The 18250-nt window shown below is 40.3% G+C and overlaps 1 protein-coding gene across 1 annotated transcript in view; it reads left to right on the top strand.

Moving 5' to 3' along the window:
* Positions 1-18250, top strand: part of Veph1 (ventricular zone expressed PH domain containing 1) — a 181436-nt gene that overhangs the window by 112667 nt on the left and 50519 nt on the right. Inside the window, exons 10-11 of the mRNA XM_028763573.1 lie at positions 7525-7664; positions 10716-10850. Coding sequence (XP_028619406.1) covers positions 7525-7664; positions 10716-10850 — 275 coding nt within the window. The remainder of the gene's footprint in view (positions 1-7524; positions 7665-10715; positions 10851-18250) is intronic.

Raw genomic sequence — 18250 nt, 5'->3', positions numbered from 1 at the left:
TCTTTACTGCCATTCTGTGTTTAGCATACAGCGTAGACCCATGGTTATCTGTCTGGTTTCAGCTACATTTTTGCAACTGTGACGTCTGAAAGCTGGGAAATCTTTTGATCTGTAGACAGGCTGGCCTTGAACTCAGAGACTCATCTGCCTCTGCCCCTGAGTCCTAGGACTAAAGCGTGCACCATCGCCAACTAGCCTGGGGAGTTTCTTGCATAGAGGCTGGGACGTAGCCTACACTGTCACCAGAGACAGTTTTCAGTGTTTTATTCTTCAAGATACCAAAATACGTTAGTAGTCACCTAGCCTAACTTCACTTGGAAGTCACCCAGCAAAGATATAGAGGAAGTAAAGGAAGAGAAGAGAGAATAAGAGAGAGAAATGAAGGCCAGTAGGTCTGAGATAGTTATTAAGGGTTGCATATTCGGCGATCTTTTGTTTTGAGACAAGAGTTCCAAATTTGGCATCCAGATTCACAGAATGTCTTCATAATTGGCTACACATTGTTGGTTCCTTTCTATTCCACGAGCCTTAGTTAGCAGCTTTGACTTGAACAAGATGGTTCGTAACTTTCTCATGACAGCCACATACCTCTTCAGTCAACACAGAAATGGTGACTGTCATAGGAAAGCCAGGCTCATTAGGACTAAAAGGGCAAGCTCTAACAAGAGCCTCGGAGTGTGATATGCACTTTGTGGCCAGGATGCCACTGGAAGCATCTGGGATACAAGGTCTTAATTCAGAACGTCCAGCTGGAGACGAAGGAAGCAAATGAGTCATATCCAGACGATTGTATGCTTGTCCTGTACACTCTTCAGAGAGTGGGGGAAATGTCAATAAACTCATTTTAGTGGAATTTAATCATAAAATTTCCTAAAATTTTCTCTTCCTCAAATCTGGTTGCTGTTATGCCGTATGCAGAATTGTAAAGTAATTGATAGCACGTGGTTCAGTGCCTGCAGGAATCACAATGTGGGCTGGTGCCTGCAAGGGATCCCTACTTGCTGGCCTCATTTGCCTCTGCACAACTTTTGATAAATCTATGCTTCGTAGAGCCAAATGTTTATTTATAACATATGGCCTCCCGCTGACTTGGTGTAACCACAGCATGACTCTGTATCATTGCCAGAAATCAACTATATTAGCATTATGAGAGGGAGGCATGTATTTGATTTAAAGTTCATATAAATTCCAGAAATACTTTCATGTCTACAAACTCCAAGAGCTCCTATGAAAATATCCTAAATGTATCTCTGATTGTTTTTGATGTTGACTTTTCTCTTGCATCCTTTTGTTTGGAAAGCTAACTTGTATTTGGCAAACATCAGGAGGTTATGGTGGGGAAATGTTGCATTCTTCCAAATGCTCTGTCCTGAAAGGTTTTATGATTGGCTAAGGACTACGCCAGGCTCTACACAGTGGTAGGTGTGACTGAGCTTGGAAGATGCACATGTGCTTGTCTCTAGTATATATTAAAAGCAAGTGTAGTGCAGTCATTCAGAAACAAGTTCAGTTGGAAATAAATTTCATACTTAAAGTTTAATCAATTGCGTTTGGGGAGGTTATTAACCATGTTTCTGAAATCAGTCTAAAAATGTAAATAATGTTGCAACAATAACCTTTTTCTGGGAGGATCAGTGGTTAAATCACCTCATCAGAAGAGATCCTGCTTTGTGAGCTATTTGCCTAAGACTGTTCTCCATCTGTATAATCTGAAAACCAGGGAAGTCACAGCAGCATTCTCTGTTCAAACACATCTCCTTCACAGTAGGATGGCCTTATTTTCAAATTTGGACATTATAAGAATAAGGAAATCATTATTTGAAAATATATGAGTACTCCTCAATATAAAATTACCATGTGGCTCAGAAATTCCATAACTGTGTGTGTTTGTGTGTACACACATACAAATAAGTGTGTGTGTGTGTGTGTGTGTGTGTGTGTGTGTGTGTACACTTAGAATAACTTACAGGGGGCTAGAGAGATGGCTCAGTGGTTAAGAGCACCTACTGCTTTTCCAGAGGTCCTGATTTCAATTCCCAGCAACCACATGGTGGCTCACAACCATCTCTAACGGAATTGGATGCCCTCTTCTGGTGTACCTGAAGACAGCTCCAGGGTACTTATATAAATAAGACAAATAAATAAATCTTTAAAAAAAATAGCTTACAGAATGGCCTAGGTTAAACACTTCAACACTGAGGGTGGCTGTAGGTGTCATGTGCTAGATTGAATTGCTTTTTGAAGGTATCATCCAAGGAAGACAGATATTTTGCTACATATATTATATATAAATACATATATGTATATTTACGTATAATAAAATATATATTCACATATATCTTCACATATATCTTCAAGGAAGATAGATATATCCAAAGAACTGAAAACAAACGTTAAAACAAAAATGCTTATAAATGTTCATAGAAGTACTACTGCTCATCACAGCCAACAGGAAGAAACTACCAGGTTCCCATAGATATATAAATGGAGTATATCCACACAGTGGGATGTTATTTAGCATCAAAAAGAAAGAAAGTATTGATCTGTACTACCATACAAATGATTTTGAACACATACTAAATGAAGGAACGATACAGAAAAGGACAGTATGTGATTCCGTTTATATGAAGTATCCAAAATAGGCAACTCTATAGAGAAAAGATTATATTTGTGGTTGCAAAGGACTATGGGGTAGTTTAAGAATGAGTAATAGTTAATTAATGGATGTAAGGTTTCCATTTGAAATAATGAGAAACTTCTGGAACTAGACATCAAACATAGTTACACATAATAAAACATACCTAATACTATTAAACTTTATACTTTTAAATAGTTAAAATAGAAATTTTATGTTATTGTATTTTTGGCATGATAAAAATAGCTAAATATAAGGACATTCTGCAGCAAACTCTGTATTTAGTAAGCAACAGATACTATACAAATAAACACTCTAGAATAACTTATGGAGTGGCCCTGTTAACCCTTCTACATTAAGAGTGTCAGTAGATTTCATGTGCTGGGAACAATGCCTCTCTTGAAGGTGTTATCCAAAGTAAGATGAAAAGCAAATAATGGGTTTCATTATGAAAAAGATTCATTCAAAATAGATCCAAAACCTTGTTGTGAAACCTTGAAACTGTAATTCTAGAGGAAATCATTTCAAGATATACACACATGGTGGCTGAATGCATGGCTTAAAGTTTAAGAGCATTGGCTGTTCTTCCAGAGTACTGAAGTTTGATTCTCACAACCTATACGGTGATTCACAACCACTTGTAACTCCAATTTCAAAGGAATCTGACATCCTTTTTGACATCTGTAGGCACCAGGCATGCACACGGCACACATACATAAATGCAGGCAAAATACCCATAGATATTAAAATTCTAAAATTAACCTAAAAACTTTTTAAAGATGTATAGGCATAGATAAAAGCTTTCTGAAAAAGATCAAAGTACCCCAGGAAATAATAGCAACCACTGACAAACAGCATTGCATGAATTAAAAGGCTTCTGTACATGCAAAAAAAAAAAAAGACAGACTTAAGACACAGCCTACAGAAAGGGAGAGAATTTTTGCCAGCTCTATACCTGTCACAAGATTCTTTATGGTTTGAAGCTGAGTTGTTTCCCACAGGCTCTGGTTCATACTTCGAATGCTGGTTTCATGCACGATAGCACTGTTTCAGAGGCTTCGAAACCTTCAGGAGATGGGGCTTAGTGGATGGAACTGAGTTGCTGAGGGAAGACTCATTAGCTATTTTTTCTCATCACTATGACAAAAGACTTGACAAAGGCGACTTAAGGAAGAAGATATGTACCTGGGGTCACACTCTGTCAGTACTGTCGCTCATGGAGTGGAGGACAGCAGCAGGAACCTAAAGCAGCTGGCCACACTACATTCACAATCATGAAGCAGAGAGATGAACATAGGTGCTCACCTCACTTTTCATTTGTATTCATGAACCCAGCCTATGGAAGGTTGCTTCCACATCTAGAGTAGGTCCCTCCTCAGTTAACATAATCCAGATAGGACAGAAATAATTCTCATGATGTTACAGAGGTTTGTTTTCATTGTGATTTAAATCCCTTTGAGTTAACAATCAAATTAAGCCCACAAAGACCTCTGACACTTGTATTCACTCTTTGTTCGACATGATACCAATAAAGTGAGCCTTGGCTTATGTGAACCGAACAGCTCTGCTACAGTACTTTCTCCACTGTGAGGAACTGAATGCCTGTGACTCTGCAGCTGGAAATAAGTCTTCCTTCCATTAAATCGTGTCTGTCAAGTATCATGAATATAGCAACAGAAAAGTAACAAATAGTGAAAACTGATCCCAAAGCTCTTAGGCCTTTGAAATGGGTTTGAAGGAGGAAACTGAAAAAGGTTGGAGACCTTTTGGAGACTAGATAAGTTCTAGAATGGCTTTCAGCAAAATTGAATGGGTGACACTGGTACAAGTTTAGAAGAGCAGACTGTCAGAAGAAATGTGGACAGTAAATACTGTCTTCATGATGCTTCAGACTGGAGCAAGACTCTATTGGGAATTGGACCAACCTGTTAATTTTGAGAAGCACTGAATCCTAAAGTAGTGAACTAATTAACTTGGTAGAGGAAAGACATAGCATTTAGGTTGAAGCATGATTATTGCTGGTTGCTGTAGGCTAATTTACAGTGAAAATCATGAGTAAAAAGACATTTTAAAATGCATTTGTCCAGAAAAGGAAATGAGCCTATAGCCACAGGCAGAGAGGTTATAAGTTAAAAAAAAATCAGTGCTACTGAACAGAAGTCACACAAATTGTAACTGTGCAATTGGAAACATATCTTCAGGAAAGTTTTAGGAATGGTAAGATGCCCTACCTACTCCAGGTACTTAGAATTTAAAGCTGAAAATGTAATTGAAAGTCTTTCTTTTAACGACAGAGCATCCAGAGAGCACTGTTTTCATAGGGCCGTGTAGTTAAGTGTTTTTCCATATTTTGCCCCGTGCACCTGGGCACTGAGAAGCCACCAGAGCCTTGATCCAAGGGAGTCCACATCCTCCTTGAGCTGCTAGCCGAATTTGGCATGCATCATCCGCATGGTGCTATCTTTGCAAACATGAAGAATGTAGAAGGTGCAGGGTCGTGGAGCCTTCCACCCAAGTTTTAAAGAAAAGTCTGAGAGGCCAGATAATACGTAGTAGGGTTGGATTTCCTGCAAGAGCTATGTAAGAAGGATGAGGGTAAAGCCTAAATTGAAGTCCCAGGGGACGAGAGGTTCCAGAGGTGTGGGATATGTACCAGAAAAAGCTGCAGGCCAAGTGGGATCAGCACACAAGAAAGGCCATCTGGGCAGTGAACACCAAATTACAGAATACAGGGGCGGTGAAGCCACTTGGGCTCAGGTAATGCATCCTGTGTTCTGGACACCAGAGAAGGAGCTGCAGGTTGGATGTCTGCCCTGCTAGGGTTCAGTCTTGCTTGCCTTCATCTTTCCTTGTTATACCCTACTTCTTTTAAGATGGGACTTTTTTTCTGTACTTTTATCTTAGAAGTATGTCACTTGTTCGTTGTTGTTGTTGTTGTTTCATGTGTGATCATGGCTAAGATTTCCTTGAGTCTCAGAGGAGGCTTTGGAATTAAGCCCTAGCACATGGCTGGGACTACAAAAACTTTGGAATAGTCAGGCATGATGGTACATGCCTAACTCAGCACTCAACCCAGAGTCAGGCAGATCTCTGTGATTTCCATGCTAGCATGCTCTATACAGAGAGTTCCAGGACAGCCAGGGCTACATAGTGAGACCCTTTCTCAAAAATAAATAAATGAGTAAGTAAAGAAATTTTGGTGCTTTTGAAGGTAGGTTAAATACATTTCTCATTATCAGATGCCCCTGAATCACTGTGGACAGAGGCAAGATCTAAAGTTTTAAATACTCATTCTGCAGCTAATAGCTATGTTTCGGGAAGGCAGTGGAACCCTTAGAAGGCGGGGTCTGACTTGTAGAAGCAAGTTTCTAGGCTGGACCTTTGAGTCCGTTGCCCCAGCCTGTACATGCCGCTTCCTGGCTTGTTATATGTGAACAGCCTTTGCCATATCTTTTACCACCATGAGCTGCCATGCCTTCCTTTCCACGATAAACTGAATCCCTCTAACGTTGTAAGCTGAAATAAATCTTTTTTTATGTTGTTCTGTAAGTTATGGCCACAGCAGCACAAAATAATAAGTAAGGCAGGATTACTAGCCAGGTGCTAATAGCAAATGCTTTATTCTCTGCTGTCAGATGTTAATATTCTCCGAATAGCAAAAGTAGATACTAAAATATTGGGGTGAAAGTGACCCAAGATCACATAACTGGTAAGTGATAGAACCGAGGTTTGAGTACCATTAACCACTGCACTAGGAAAGGACCTGTCCCCATTCTGTGGCAGTAAAGTTAGCATCCAATGGAGGTGCTAGCAAGCTATCAGAACGTGCTCTGTTATTCATGATATACACTTCCAGGGTGTCCCCTTTGTGCGAGGCTACTATTTCCAACTAGGCTCCACCTCCGAGTTCCCACCACCTCCCCATAATGCCATCAAATTATTATGAATCTGTGAAGAGATTAATGATAGAGCTAGAACTCTCATGTCTACTCACCCTCATCCTCAAAGTCCACGTGTTAGCAACCAAGCCTTTAACTAGGAGTCACTGGGTGACAATTAAGATTCAAGCAATAATACCACTTATCGTGTAGTATTGGAAAAACTAAAAGCACCCCAGCATGTGATACATGTGGAAGCCAATCTATGATAACTGTTACTGTCCAGAACTTCACACAGTGCCTAGCACACACATAACCTATACCTACAGCATTCATTCATCCAGTTACTCCTGCCCGAATGTATGGCTCTCCACTTCTTCAGTCCCCCATCACCCTCCAACACTTTATTGTCCTTAAGGAATGTTCTTGGAATCTATTGGTTGTTGGTTTTCAAACTGACATTGCCTCTCTAACCATATCAGGTCAAGGCATAGGAGTCTAAATTTCTGACAGGTATTTACTGAACACTATCTTTGTGGTTCACACACAGCCAAAGGAAGAGCATCAACAGTTCACAGCACACTACCCACTGCCAGTAGATTCTGCACTTCCTCTATTCATTAGCTTATCCTCTCAGTCACCATTTCAATGACTCCAATCAGATGACTATGGCATGATGGCATGTAGATCTTTGTATTGACTGGATGTCTTTTGTTTCTCTAAGGGTCGCTTGATCTTTTCATCGCTGCATGTTGCTTAAGACAAGATGAAAGTTGACATAATACAACCTGTCTAAACAATATCCATTTAGGCATATTTACATAGCTTTAAAATATGAACCTTCCATGAAATGGATCCACTCCCAAATGTAGAGTTGTTTGGAGTCATCAGCTTATTTCCTGAGAAACTCAAGAATGGGTCCTAAAGGAACTGATATGTGTTTTGTATAAGCATTATCTCAGGTGTTGGATCAGGAAGTATAACGAATGTTCCATGCTGTGTTCTTTCTAGATACTATGAGAAGTTGTGTGGCAAAGCTTTTCTTTACCTGTTCCTTAAAGGGTCATTACTGCCTGTACAGCAAGTCCAGCTTCACCCTCGTCAGCCAAGCACCCCAGCCATGGATCCAGATCATGCTCCTCTTCCAACAGGTGTGTATAATTCATGTTCTTTGGGCTCCTGAAGAGCTGCTATGGTGTGAGGTTATAGTCATTTTTATTGGATTATTAATCCTTTAGCCAAAAGTGGCATTATAGAGGGGGGAAGGGAAGAGGGGCTGAGCGCCATTTAAGGACCATTCCACAAGATGGAACTCATGTCTGCATCTTTAACAGGGACAAGAACCTATGGTTAGCTAGACCACAGCACCATTTTTCTACTAAATGGACTAAACTGACTCTCAATGATGTATTGTTATACCAGTAGAATAGTGCATCTCCCAACCTTTATCAAAGAAGCTTCCTTTTTCAATATATGGCAACTAACAAATAACACAGAGACCCTGTGGGACGCGCGTGTAATCGTCTCGCCAGCAAGAACGCACGCGCACACACATCAGGATCCTTCCGTAGGAACACGTTTATTCCCAAAAACAAAATGGTGGAAGACGCCCAGGCCCGGGAAAGCACTGCTTATATACCCTTAGAGTGGTGTATTCACCTCTGATTGGCTGCTTACTCTTTGTGCGCCAAAACGCCATGGGATGGGCTTTAACTTTGGCGGGCTTTTACCATGGCACATGCGCAATTTACTTGTTTACTAGGAAGAATCTGGATTCTGCCAGCGCAAACACGGCTTCCTACAAGACCCACAATTGGTCAACACATAAAGCATAAAAGCCTGGAATGCTCAGCCCTAAATGGGACATTTATATCATACTCCCTCCCAAGACAAGAATCATCACGGAAGAGAGGATGGAATAATTGTACCAGCCAGAAGTAGCGAGTGACCACAGCAAAACAGTGATTCTAGACATAGCAGCTGCCCATGAGTTCACGATGGTTGTGACAGCTTGCACAAGATCAAACCAGACAAAATCAGAGCACAGAAGATGGAGACAATCATGAAGCCCCACCCTTAGCTGAAAAGCCACAGGAAACTGAAGAATGATTCGAGAGGGTTAGTTGGTTTTTCTAGGATGCAGCTCCTGAGAGGCTACCCTTGCTCCAACAGATGGTCAAATACCCATGTATATTCTGTTATCATTTAGTGGAGTCATTAGGCTTGAAAAGAGAGGAAAGGACATATGAAACTGGGAAGGAATAGTAGTCGGAGAGTAAAAGAGAAACACAGAGGAGGAGTAGAGGAGTGTACTTGATCAGAACACCTCATATGCTTATATGAAAATTTCAAACAAAACTTCTAAGGAAAGAAAAATCCAAATTAAATAGAATTTTAAAGTCACAAGAACTGAGAACTCTATTTATGAAGTCAGGCTTATTGGGGGAAACAATGAAATGTGGTGCTGACTGCTTCATAATCATAAAATATAACTACAGTAATTAAGAAAGGCTGTAGAATCTGCCGATTTTTACTGCAGTATGTTTTCTTAAGAACATTTAATAACATCTTGCAAAGAACAGCTCAGACTTTGGTGTGAGCCAAATTGCATATAAACATAAAACTAACATTCTTTTTTCTTAGAATAATAATAATAATTTTCCACTCTTTTTTTTTCAAGTGATTTTATATTTGGCTCCATCTTTGGCTTTGTTCTTAGCTTTCTGAAAGCACACCAAGAAAGCTTAATTATTTTTCACTTTTCAATCTGTTTCATTGACAGTGTAATTCTTCCTCCTCCATTTTAAGGAAAATCACCATTAAGTGTCTCTTTGTAAAGTTTTCTTCAAGTTAATCTTACTGTAATGCTTTTCCTCTTTCTCCACACCAATGATATTATGCAGTCTAGGTAAATCCAGGCTTGGGGACAAAGCCACAACAAACCTTCATTTATTCGGTAATTACAAACCCATCACTGGTCTTGTGTGCTTGGCCAATGCTTACTGTCATGTCAGATTCGCACATGGAGTCCTCAGACTCTGAGAACTGCTCTTTTTTGGATTAATGAGTCATTAAATCAAGTCCTGCTCTTCTTGAAACAAAACACCATGTACTGCATGACTCTGATAATAATTAGAAAATTCAAGAGTATGTGCACAAATTAAACGACAGCAGTCACTGTCTCATAAACTTTTAAAATCTGTCAGTCACTGACTTGAGATTCATGAGTCTCTACTTTTCCCAGTTAGCACAAGCAGCCACTCGCTCATTTTAATGACAGTCATGAGATTTTCCTAGAAAAATGTTTAGTATTTTGCACTAAGTAAAAGGCTGTGCATATACTGTCTAGAAAGTTTCAGTCACTGTTATGAAAATATGATTTATAAGCCAATCTCACTGTTGTATCATACCTTATGATAAAGAATAACATGTATGATATTGTATGTGAATGAACAGTATTTATGTCACTCGTTGATATTCTATATGCTTTTACAAAATTCTTCTCATAAATTGATCTGGCCTCTCACATCTGTAAATGGAACATTTCAACGTATCAAGGGCTACCAGTCACGTCACAGATTAGTAAATATGTAAGCAAGTTTAACATGCCCATTAAAAAGATGATTCTCATTGGCTATGATGAATTCTATCTAAGTGTAATATCTCATTGACAACAAAAAGAAGTTATAGCTTTAAAACTAGTCACCCATTTCACACTTTAGGATGAAGAATGTTTTATTTGTCCCATACTCACTCAGAATGTTCACATCACATAGATAATGAACTCTTTGTTTGATCTCCATTCTTAGTAACCCACTCTGTATATAAATAGACTCTTTTGAACCCTGGTCTTAATTGTATGGCCTCATTCTCAGATACTTGATAAAGTCAATATGAATATTTATATTTACCTCTTTCCAACTAACTAATGATACTGGGAAATCATGAAGAGAGCATTATATTGCAATATTGTGTGTTTGTATAGGCAAGAATATAAACTCTTATTAATTTAAAATTTCTCTTAGAAACTCAGAAGTGTGAGCTAAATCATATATTTGTTCTTCAGTATAGATTTCTGTTGTATCACTTAAAGTGACATCATGTTAATGTTCAAAGTGGGCCCATGTAGTACCTCGGAGTTCATTAGATTTTATCACTGGGCCAAGAGGTAATGTGGTATGTCCATCCATATGCCTATTCAGAGCCTGTTTCCTGAGCCCCTGTCCATTCAGAGTGGGTCTGTGCAGTTCCTCAAAGCTCTATGGGAGAAGACGCAGGACACAGGAACCCACAGCTTTGAAATTGCGATGACAGAGTACACATTTCCACAGCAGAAGGTAAATGCTTTTCTTCTCACACATGTTATTTTAAACCAAGATTCAATACTGATTTTAAGTAGTTTGCATTTTGTCTTAACAGTTCAATTTTCCTTCCTTTCTTTTCCTTCTCTTATTATCAGAAAATACTTATTAATCAATTATTTTTTAAATTTGGTTTAATGGTGTATACCTGTAATCTTACCACTTGGGAAGCCAAAGCAGAAGTATTCCAAGTTCAAGGCCAAGCTGGGCAACGCAGTGATACCTTGTGTCAACAGTAGTAGTAGTAGTAGCAGCAGCAGCAGCAGCAGCAGCAGCGACAGTAGCAGTAGTAACAACAACTTATCTGTGATGCCATAGTGAAGTCAACGCAGAGTGGTATTGGTAGACAAGGCAAATGTCCTTTAAGCACACAAACTGATGAAGTATATAGTTCTCTAAGACCACATAATGCCACAAGCATGATATGGAGCCAATACATTTTACACAGGGGCTGGAGAGATGGCTCAGTAGTTAAGAACACTAGCTGCTCTTCCACAGGACTCGGGTTAGTTCCCAGCATCCATATGGCAGCTCATAACTGTAACTCCATTCCTTGAGGATCTGATGGCCTCTTCTGGCCTCTTTGGGCATCAAGTTCAAAATGGTGCACAGGCATACCTAATATATGAACTAATATATGCACATTAAGTACATAAGTAATATTTTTTTGCAAGCCTGACTCCAGGTTCTTGTTTGTTTGTTTGTTTGTTTGTTTGAGACAGGGTTTCTCTGTATAGCCCTGGCTGTCCTGAAACTCACTCTCTAGACCATGCTGGCTGCAAACTCAGAAATCCACCTGCCTCTGCCTCCCAAGTGCTGGGATTAAAGGCGTGCACCACCACTGCCAAGAAACTGCAGATTCTTTGATGCTTTTCCCTTCCTCCCTCACAGTCTTTGCCCTGTCTTCAGCAATCACTATTAAGCAAGAAAATGAAGATGAGTTGTGTGGCAGAGAGGTGTGGTCAGGGTGCCAAGGCTGAATAGGGGCAGAAAAGTATAATCTGAGGTCCAAGAAGCAGTAGCACCCCACCCCCACCCCTGCCTCCCATGATAGCCAGAGACCTCCTCAGCAGGCAGCTGTAGCAGAAAAAGATCAAAGTGCAGAATAGAACTAGCCACTGGATACAGGGAAAGTATGGTACAGGGACTCTGGTGAGCTCAAAGTTTCCTGTGAGAAAAGCTACGGGCTGTGTGGACCAGAGAATGATTACTGAAAGCCTGACCAAAGACAGAGACCATCCTTGAGAGGCTGGACTACCTTGGGGTTGACGACAGTGCCATGTTTGAATGATGCTTTCAAATTTCCGAATGTCATTAACCCTATTTAATGTGATATGTGATAGAATGAAGAAGTGGAGTATGAAGGAACTAAGTCATGGGGCAAAACCCTTATAAATGCTATCAAGGGCTTTGTAGAGGTGATACGTATTGTGTGAAAATAAATGATATTTATGTCACTTATTGACATTCTATATGTTTTTACAAAATTCTTCTCTGCCTTCTGCCATCCAAGGAGGAGGCAGAGTTCAGTGTGTACTGGAAGCAGAGACCAAGCTCTTACCATATAACAGTTTCCAGTGCCTTGATTTTAGATATTCTGGCTGATGGGACTATAAGAAACAAATTCTGCAAATGTCTCAACCTCAGATACTTTGTTAATATCAGGAAATTACGATAGGAAGAGTCCATGTTTGTGTATTTTGGTGACTAAAATTTTAGTGTGGTTCTTACAAAGAAAAGTATGACTGGATATATGGATTTTGGAGTAGACTGGGCCGTTGAAAACACAATGCAGTTAGCAAATACAGATGGCTACAGAAAGCTTCTCTGACCATTGCCAGCTTTCTGAAAGAAGCCATATCTGTATGCCAAGTGGGAAATCCAGAGGTTCTGACATATTTGATCATGGTCTCTGACCCCATTTAACTGATTTTTCTCATAAAAAATTGTACCTTTTGTGGAATATTATGGAATGTTTAAATACATATATATCTTTTATAATATTCAAATCAGGGTAAATATCTCAATCTCAAACATTTAGCATTTCTTTGTGAAAAAATTAAGCTTTGCTATTATAGCTCTTTGAAATATATGTACATTGTCACTATTTATAGTCACTTGACTATGCAACAGCACACTATGTCTGTCTCTTGTCTAGCTCTAACTTGGTACCATTTGACCAACATTTATCCTTCTCTCCCTCCACCTGCTTTTGAGAAAGGAAGATAATCATGCCAATATTAAGTAAATTTAAAGTACAAGCAAGGGCTTAGATTTTTTGGGGGGTTAGGGCTCTCGATCTGCAAGTAGGCCTAAGTTCAAATCTCAAGCACACACCTTTTTTAAAAGACAAGGCTACAAGTGGCTGTAACTCCAGCACTTCCACCTGGGAGCAAGGACAGGAAGCAGCTCCTAAGAGCTTACAGACTGGCCGGCTAGTGGAAACAGTGAGTTTTTGGTTGAATGAGGGAGCCTGTCACAGGGGAATGAGATAAAAATCGAGAAAGAAAGGCATAGTTCTCTGCATGTGTGTGTGCACTATTATGTGCACAACAAGGAAGTACAAACAAGTGGTAAGTTAATCAAAGCCTGTTACATTGTGGAAGGGTCTCTTACGTGAAGAATAACAGCAGGATGAGATGTGTAACTATTCAGAATTTTTATTCATGAGTCTATAGACAACAGAGAAATATTCAACTTCCCATTTCACCAATCTTTGGCTTTGGTTTAAGAATTTGACACTTGGTATTGAAAGAAAAAGGAAATCCCGCAATCACATCTACAGGAAGTGAATAAAATTCTTTGCATATTTTACACAATTTCGCAACTGTTACATTATGCTTAAAGACAATGCATAAACATCTTATAAAATTTTTTAATCATTAGCTATTTCAGCTGGAGACAAGAAGAAAATTAAGCCTTGGCACCCACTTGGAGATCTAAGAGATTAAATAACTTGGCAACCAGTTTTGTACTTGCTATTACTGTTATTCATATTCCTGCTTTGTGCCAATAAATATTCCTCTAGGAGAAAGGTAACTGTAAAGCCAATTTTTGGAAGTGTTCTAAGTTTCATAATTTGGTTTATTCATGAGACTAGAAAAATGTTGGTATCGGGAAAGTACACAGTGTGGCAAAAATGTCTGTTCCAAAATTTTTCAATCATACTTGCTTGCTACCGTCTTTTATGAAGAACTCTCCATATTAAATTCAAAATAGCTGAGACTTGTGCAGTAACTTCTTCGTTTACACATACACCACATGCACACAGTACACACACATACACACGCATACACACACACAGTGCTAGGGAAGTGATGGCATTTGTCTCTCTGCTTCTGAACTTTGACTTCACTCTAGAGAATGCAGGCTCTCAGGGGAAGCATGTTCTCCAGAGAAGACACATCTGAGCAAATACTTGAGGACCTGAACTGTGACTGAAGCATTTTAAAGTAGAGACTTGGAATTTTAGAACTGAAGTCTGCCACTAAGATCCATTAAAATAAGACCATGTATGATAAAGTACACATTTTCCTCACCAGGAGCTTGTGACTACAGCAAATATCTGAGGGTAGAGATTTCCTCAAATTTACCATTTTATTTCTATGGTCATACAGTATTTGGCCCAAACAATAGATGAACATTGAGTAAACAAATATTGTCAGGTGCACATGTTAAAACTGGAAGCAAGGGGAATCTGTTGAAAGTCAGTGTCAGAATTAGGGTTAGACTGCCACCAATGCATCTGGCTCTTCTCTCGTCTGGGCAGGGACAGCATCAGGTTCCCCAGTGTCTTGACAGAAGGCTTGGCTTTGAGATGATTTTGCTCCGATTTTAGACTTTAAAAGTCAGTGTGTGAGTGTCTTTGTTTTCATCTTCCACTGTGGCGACTAAAGCAATAGCTGATACTGGACTGACAGGAGGTGGAAAGAGCCTGGAATTATGAGCTCCCATAAAGAGGCCTGCAGCTCTGAAAGATAACTAATCCCATCACTCGTGCTGCTGCGTAAGAAATCACCAGCCATTTGTTCTGTTGAAAACTAAAGTTTCCTGTTGGTTAGAGCAGCATATTTTACCTTTCTCCCTGTCCCGGTGTCTGTCTCTCTCTCCTCTCCTCTCCTCTCCTCTCCTCTCCTCTCCTCTCCTCTCCTCTCCTCTCCCTCCCTTTCCTTCCCTCCCTCTGTCCCTCCTTTTGTGTCAAGTGTATGAATGCTTGACCATAGGGGGTGACACTATTAGGAGGTGTGGCCTTGTTGGAGGAAGTGTGTCACTGTGGGGGCAGGCTTTGAAGTCTCATATATGCTCATGCCACACCCAGTGGAACAGTCTCCTTCTCCTGCCTGTACATCAGGATGTTGAACTCTCAACTCCTCCAGCATCATGTCTGTCTAGACGCTGCCATGCTCCTGCCATGATGATAATGGACACTCTGACACTGTAAGCCAGGCCCAATTAAACGTTTTCCTTTATAAGAATTGCTGTGTCACAGTGTTACTTCATAGCAATGAAACCATAACTAAGAACAAATTTATATTTTGAGGGTCAAGAAGAGTCCCCTGAGTGAAGTATATAATCGAAAGGGCAAGACACACATGGCAAAACATGTTTTTCATAGCAGCATAAATAGCAACACCTGAAGTAACTCCTATCTGCTACACCTGGGAAAAGCACAAAAACATATTCCAAGAACAACCCATGTTATGAACAAAGATTACAAAACTCCTGTCATGTTTACTTGCAGTTTTCTCACTAGGTCTCAGAAATCTCACATAGCTTTGTTTATGGATCCAACAATGTATCCACTATCATTCTCAGCATTTATCCTGCCTTCTACTGAGGTTTCTAATAGGAAGACAAGACAACCAAGAAAGTGCTGTAGGGATTGACACAAAAGAAGCTATAGAAAGACAGAGGTGATGATTCACAGAGAGAAATTCTGAACAAACAGATCACGTGTGCAGAGAAATACAAGACGATTTAACTTTTAGAACTTAAAAAAGTTATCTGATTTAAGATCAAGAATAGCCTAGGCATAAAAAATGCAGTATGGAGATATATTTAATGATGACAATTAATCTATAAGCAATGTAAGCATAATTATTTTCAATGATACTATGTTTCTTACTTTTCTTATTTCTGGGCCAAAATTCCTGAAAAGAAGCAATTGAAAGGAGGAAGATTTGCTCTGGCTTGCAGTTTGAAGTGATACATTCCATCACCTCAGGGAAGATGCGGTGGCCTGAGCAGGCGACTAGATGATACACTGCAGACAGTAAATCAGATGTGAGTCTCAGATTTAAAACCACAAGGCCCATATGCAGTGACTCACTGCTTCCATGAAGGCTCTCCTCCTAAAGGTTTGATAACCTTCCCAAACAGCACTTTCTACAAAGGACCAAGTGTTCAGACACATGATTCTGTGAGGCTTGCAGTTTACACTTAACTTTTAAACCACAATCAATAGATAGGAACTATTTAATGAACAAACATTTTTATATATTAACAAAGACATTACTGGAAGACCTGAATTACTAAAAAGATATGCCATTAACATAAATTGAAAATCATTATCATAAAAAAACTTTTTTCCAGATGAAAAGATGAACACAGTGCTATTCCTAATCATAACAGTAATAGAATTTCTTCACTCTGATTTTGTTATTGTTGCTGGTTTGTTTTTGTTTGGGTTTATCTGAGACAGAGGCCTGAGCAAAGGGTATGTGTGTACTAGGTGAGCCCTCTAACACTGAACCTCATCTGTCGCCAGCCTTCTCTCTACTTTCTGTTTTGGGATAGAATCTCACTAAGTTTACCCAGAATTTCCTTGAAGTCACAAAATCTCCATACTTAAGCCTCCAGAACATTTATGATGGCAGACCTATGCCACCAGGCCCAGCTTCTTCATACTATTTAACAAACTGATCCTAAATTATAAATGAACAGAGGACTTATAAGAAAAAAAGCAGAAACAGAAATTCTTCTATTATGAAAAGAAAACCTATTCTAACCCATGATAAGTTGTGCTTACTGCTTCAAAAGTAAATCAGCAATGAAGAGTTGAGTCTGAATCCAGGTGGTGGTGGTACACCCCTTTAATCCCAGCCCTAAGAGGCAGAAGCAGGCAGATCTAGTTCAAGGCCAGCCTGGACTACAGACCGAGTTCCAGGATAGCCAGGAATTTACAGAGAAGCCCTGTCTCGAAAACAAACAAACAAACAACAACAACAGAAAGAGTCTGAAGCAGACATAGTGGTATACCACTGTAATCCCAGCGCTTGAGAGACTGATGCAGGAGACTCATGAGGGTTTTTCAAATTGTGCACGATTCAAACCAAAACTGTATCTCAAAGCAAAAAGAAAATAAAAAACAGAATCCAAAGCCAGTCTTGAACTCATATGGGATTTCATAGGTAACAGAAGATTTCAGATCAGCTAGGACAAAGTTAAATGTCTATAAAATAGTGAAGGAGATGTGGCTTTAAAGACTTAAAATGTAGAATTAGGCCTGCACTTCATCTCGTCAGCACAGTAGAGCTATGGAGGCTTAAATGAGTGAACTCCAGACTCTGAGCACAGAAGAACAGGCCTGGTCATGAGGTAGCCTAGCTGTTGGAGTGATGCCCCCTACCCTGTCACCTGAGTCAGTCAGGATTGCTGACCCCAGGGTTATGAGAACTCATGAGCTGGCCCCTCACCCTTGTGGCTGCAGTGTTCAGGAGAGCAGGCCCTGCACCTTGCCTAGGCAGAAGAGTAGAGGTGGCCCTGGTGGAGGGGGAACAAGTAAGCAGGCCTGTGGACATGAGCTCAAGAGAGCTGGCCTAGTCACTTGTCTGCCATGAGGTAGAGTGAGTGTGGGGTGATGCCCTGCCCACCCTTGCCCCTCACCACCTGTGACTCCCAGGTCATGAGAGCTATCCCTGCCCCTTCCTGTTGGGAAAGTAGACTTTATACCTCACCTGGGCAACAAATTGGAACTGACCCTGATGGTGAAGTCACAGGTGAGCCAGCCCTGAGAATATGAGAGAGAGCTAGCCCAGGCCCTCACTGGTAGCAACACTTGGGAGACAGGGCCCCCTCACCTCGACTAAGCAGCACAGGGGAGCTGGTTAGTCAGGCAGGGAGGTGTGAGTGTGGGTGAGCGGTCTGAGGGCATGAGAACAGGAGAGATGGTCCTGCCTCCTGCCAATGGCTGCATTGGGTGGCCTAGCCAGAGCAGCACTGGAGAGCTCACCCTGGTGGTGCAAACAAGGGAGAGGTAGCAGCCTGACTACCTTAGTTACCACCCAGGTCTAGATCAAGAACTTTGAGTTGGCCTACCCCAAAATCTATGTTGTCTATGAAAGGGCCAGTCTTGCTGCTGATCCAAGCTGCAAGAT

Source organism: Grammomys surdaster, unplaced genomic scaffold (assembly GCF_004785775.1).
Source record: "Grammomys surdaster isolate TR1022 unplaced genomic scaffold, NIH_TR_1.0 139, whole genome shotgun sequence".
Taxonomy (NCBI): domain Eukaryota; kingdom Metazoa; phylum Chordata; class Mammalia; order Rodentia; family Muridae; genus Grammomys; species Grammomys surdaster.
The sequence above is the reverse complement of the archived record's forward strand: the minus strand, read 5'-3'. Positions and strand labels throughout refer to the sequence as shown.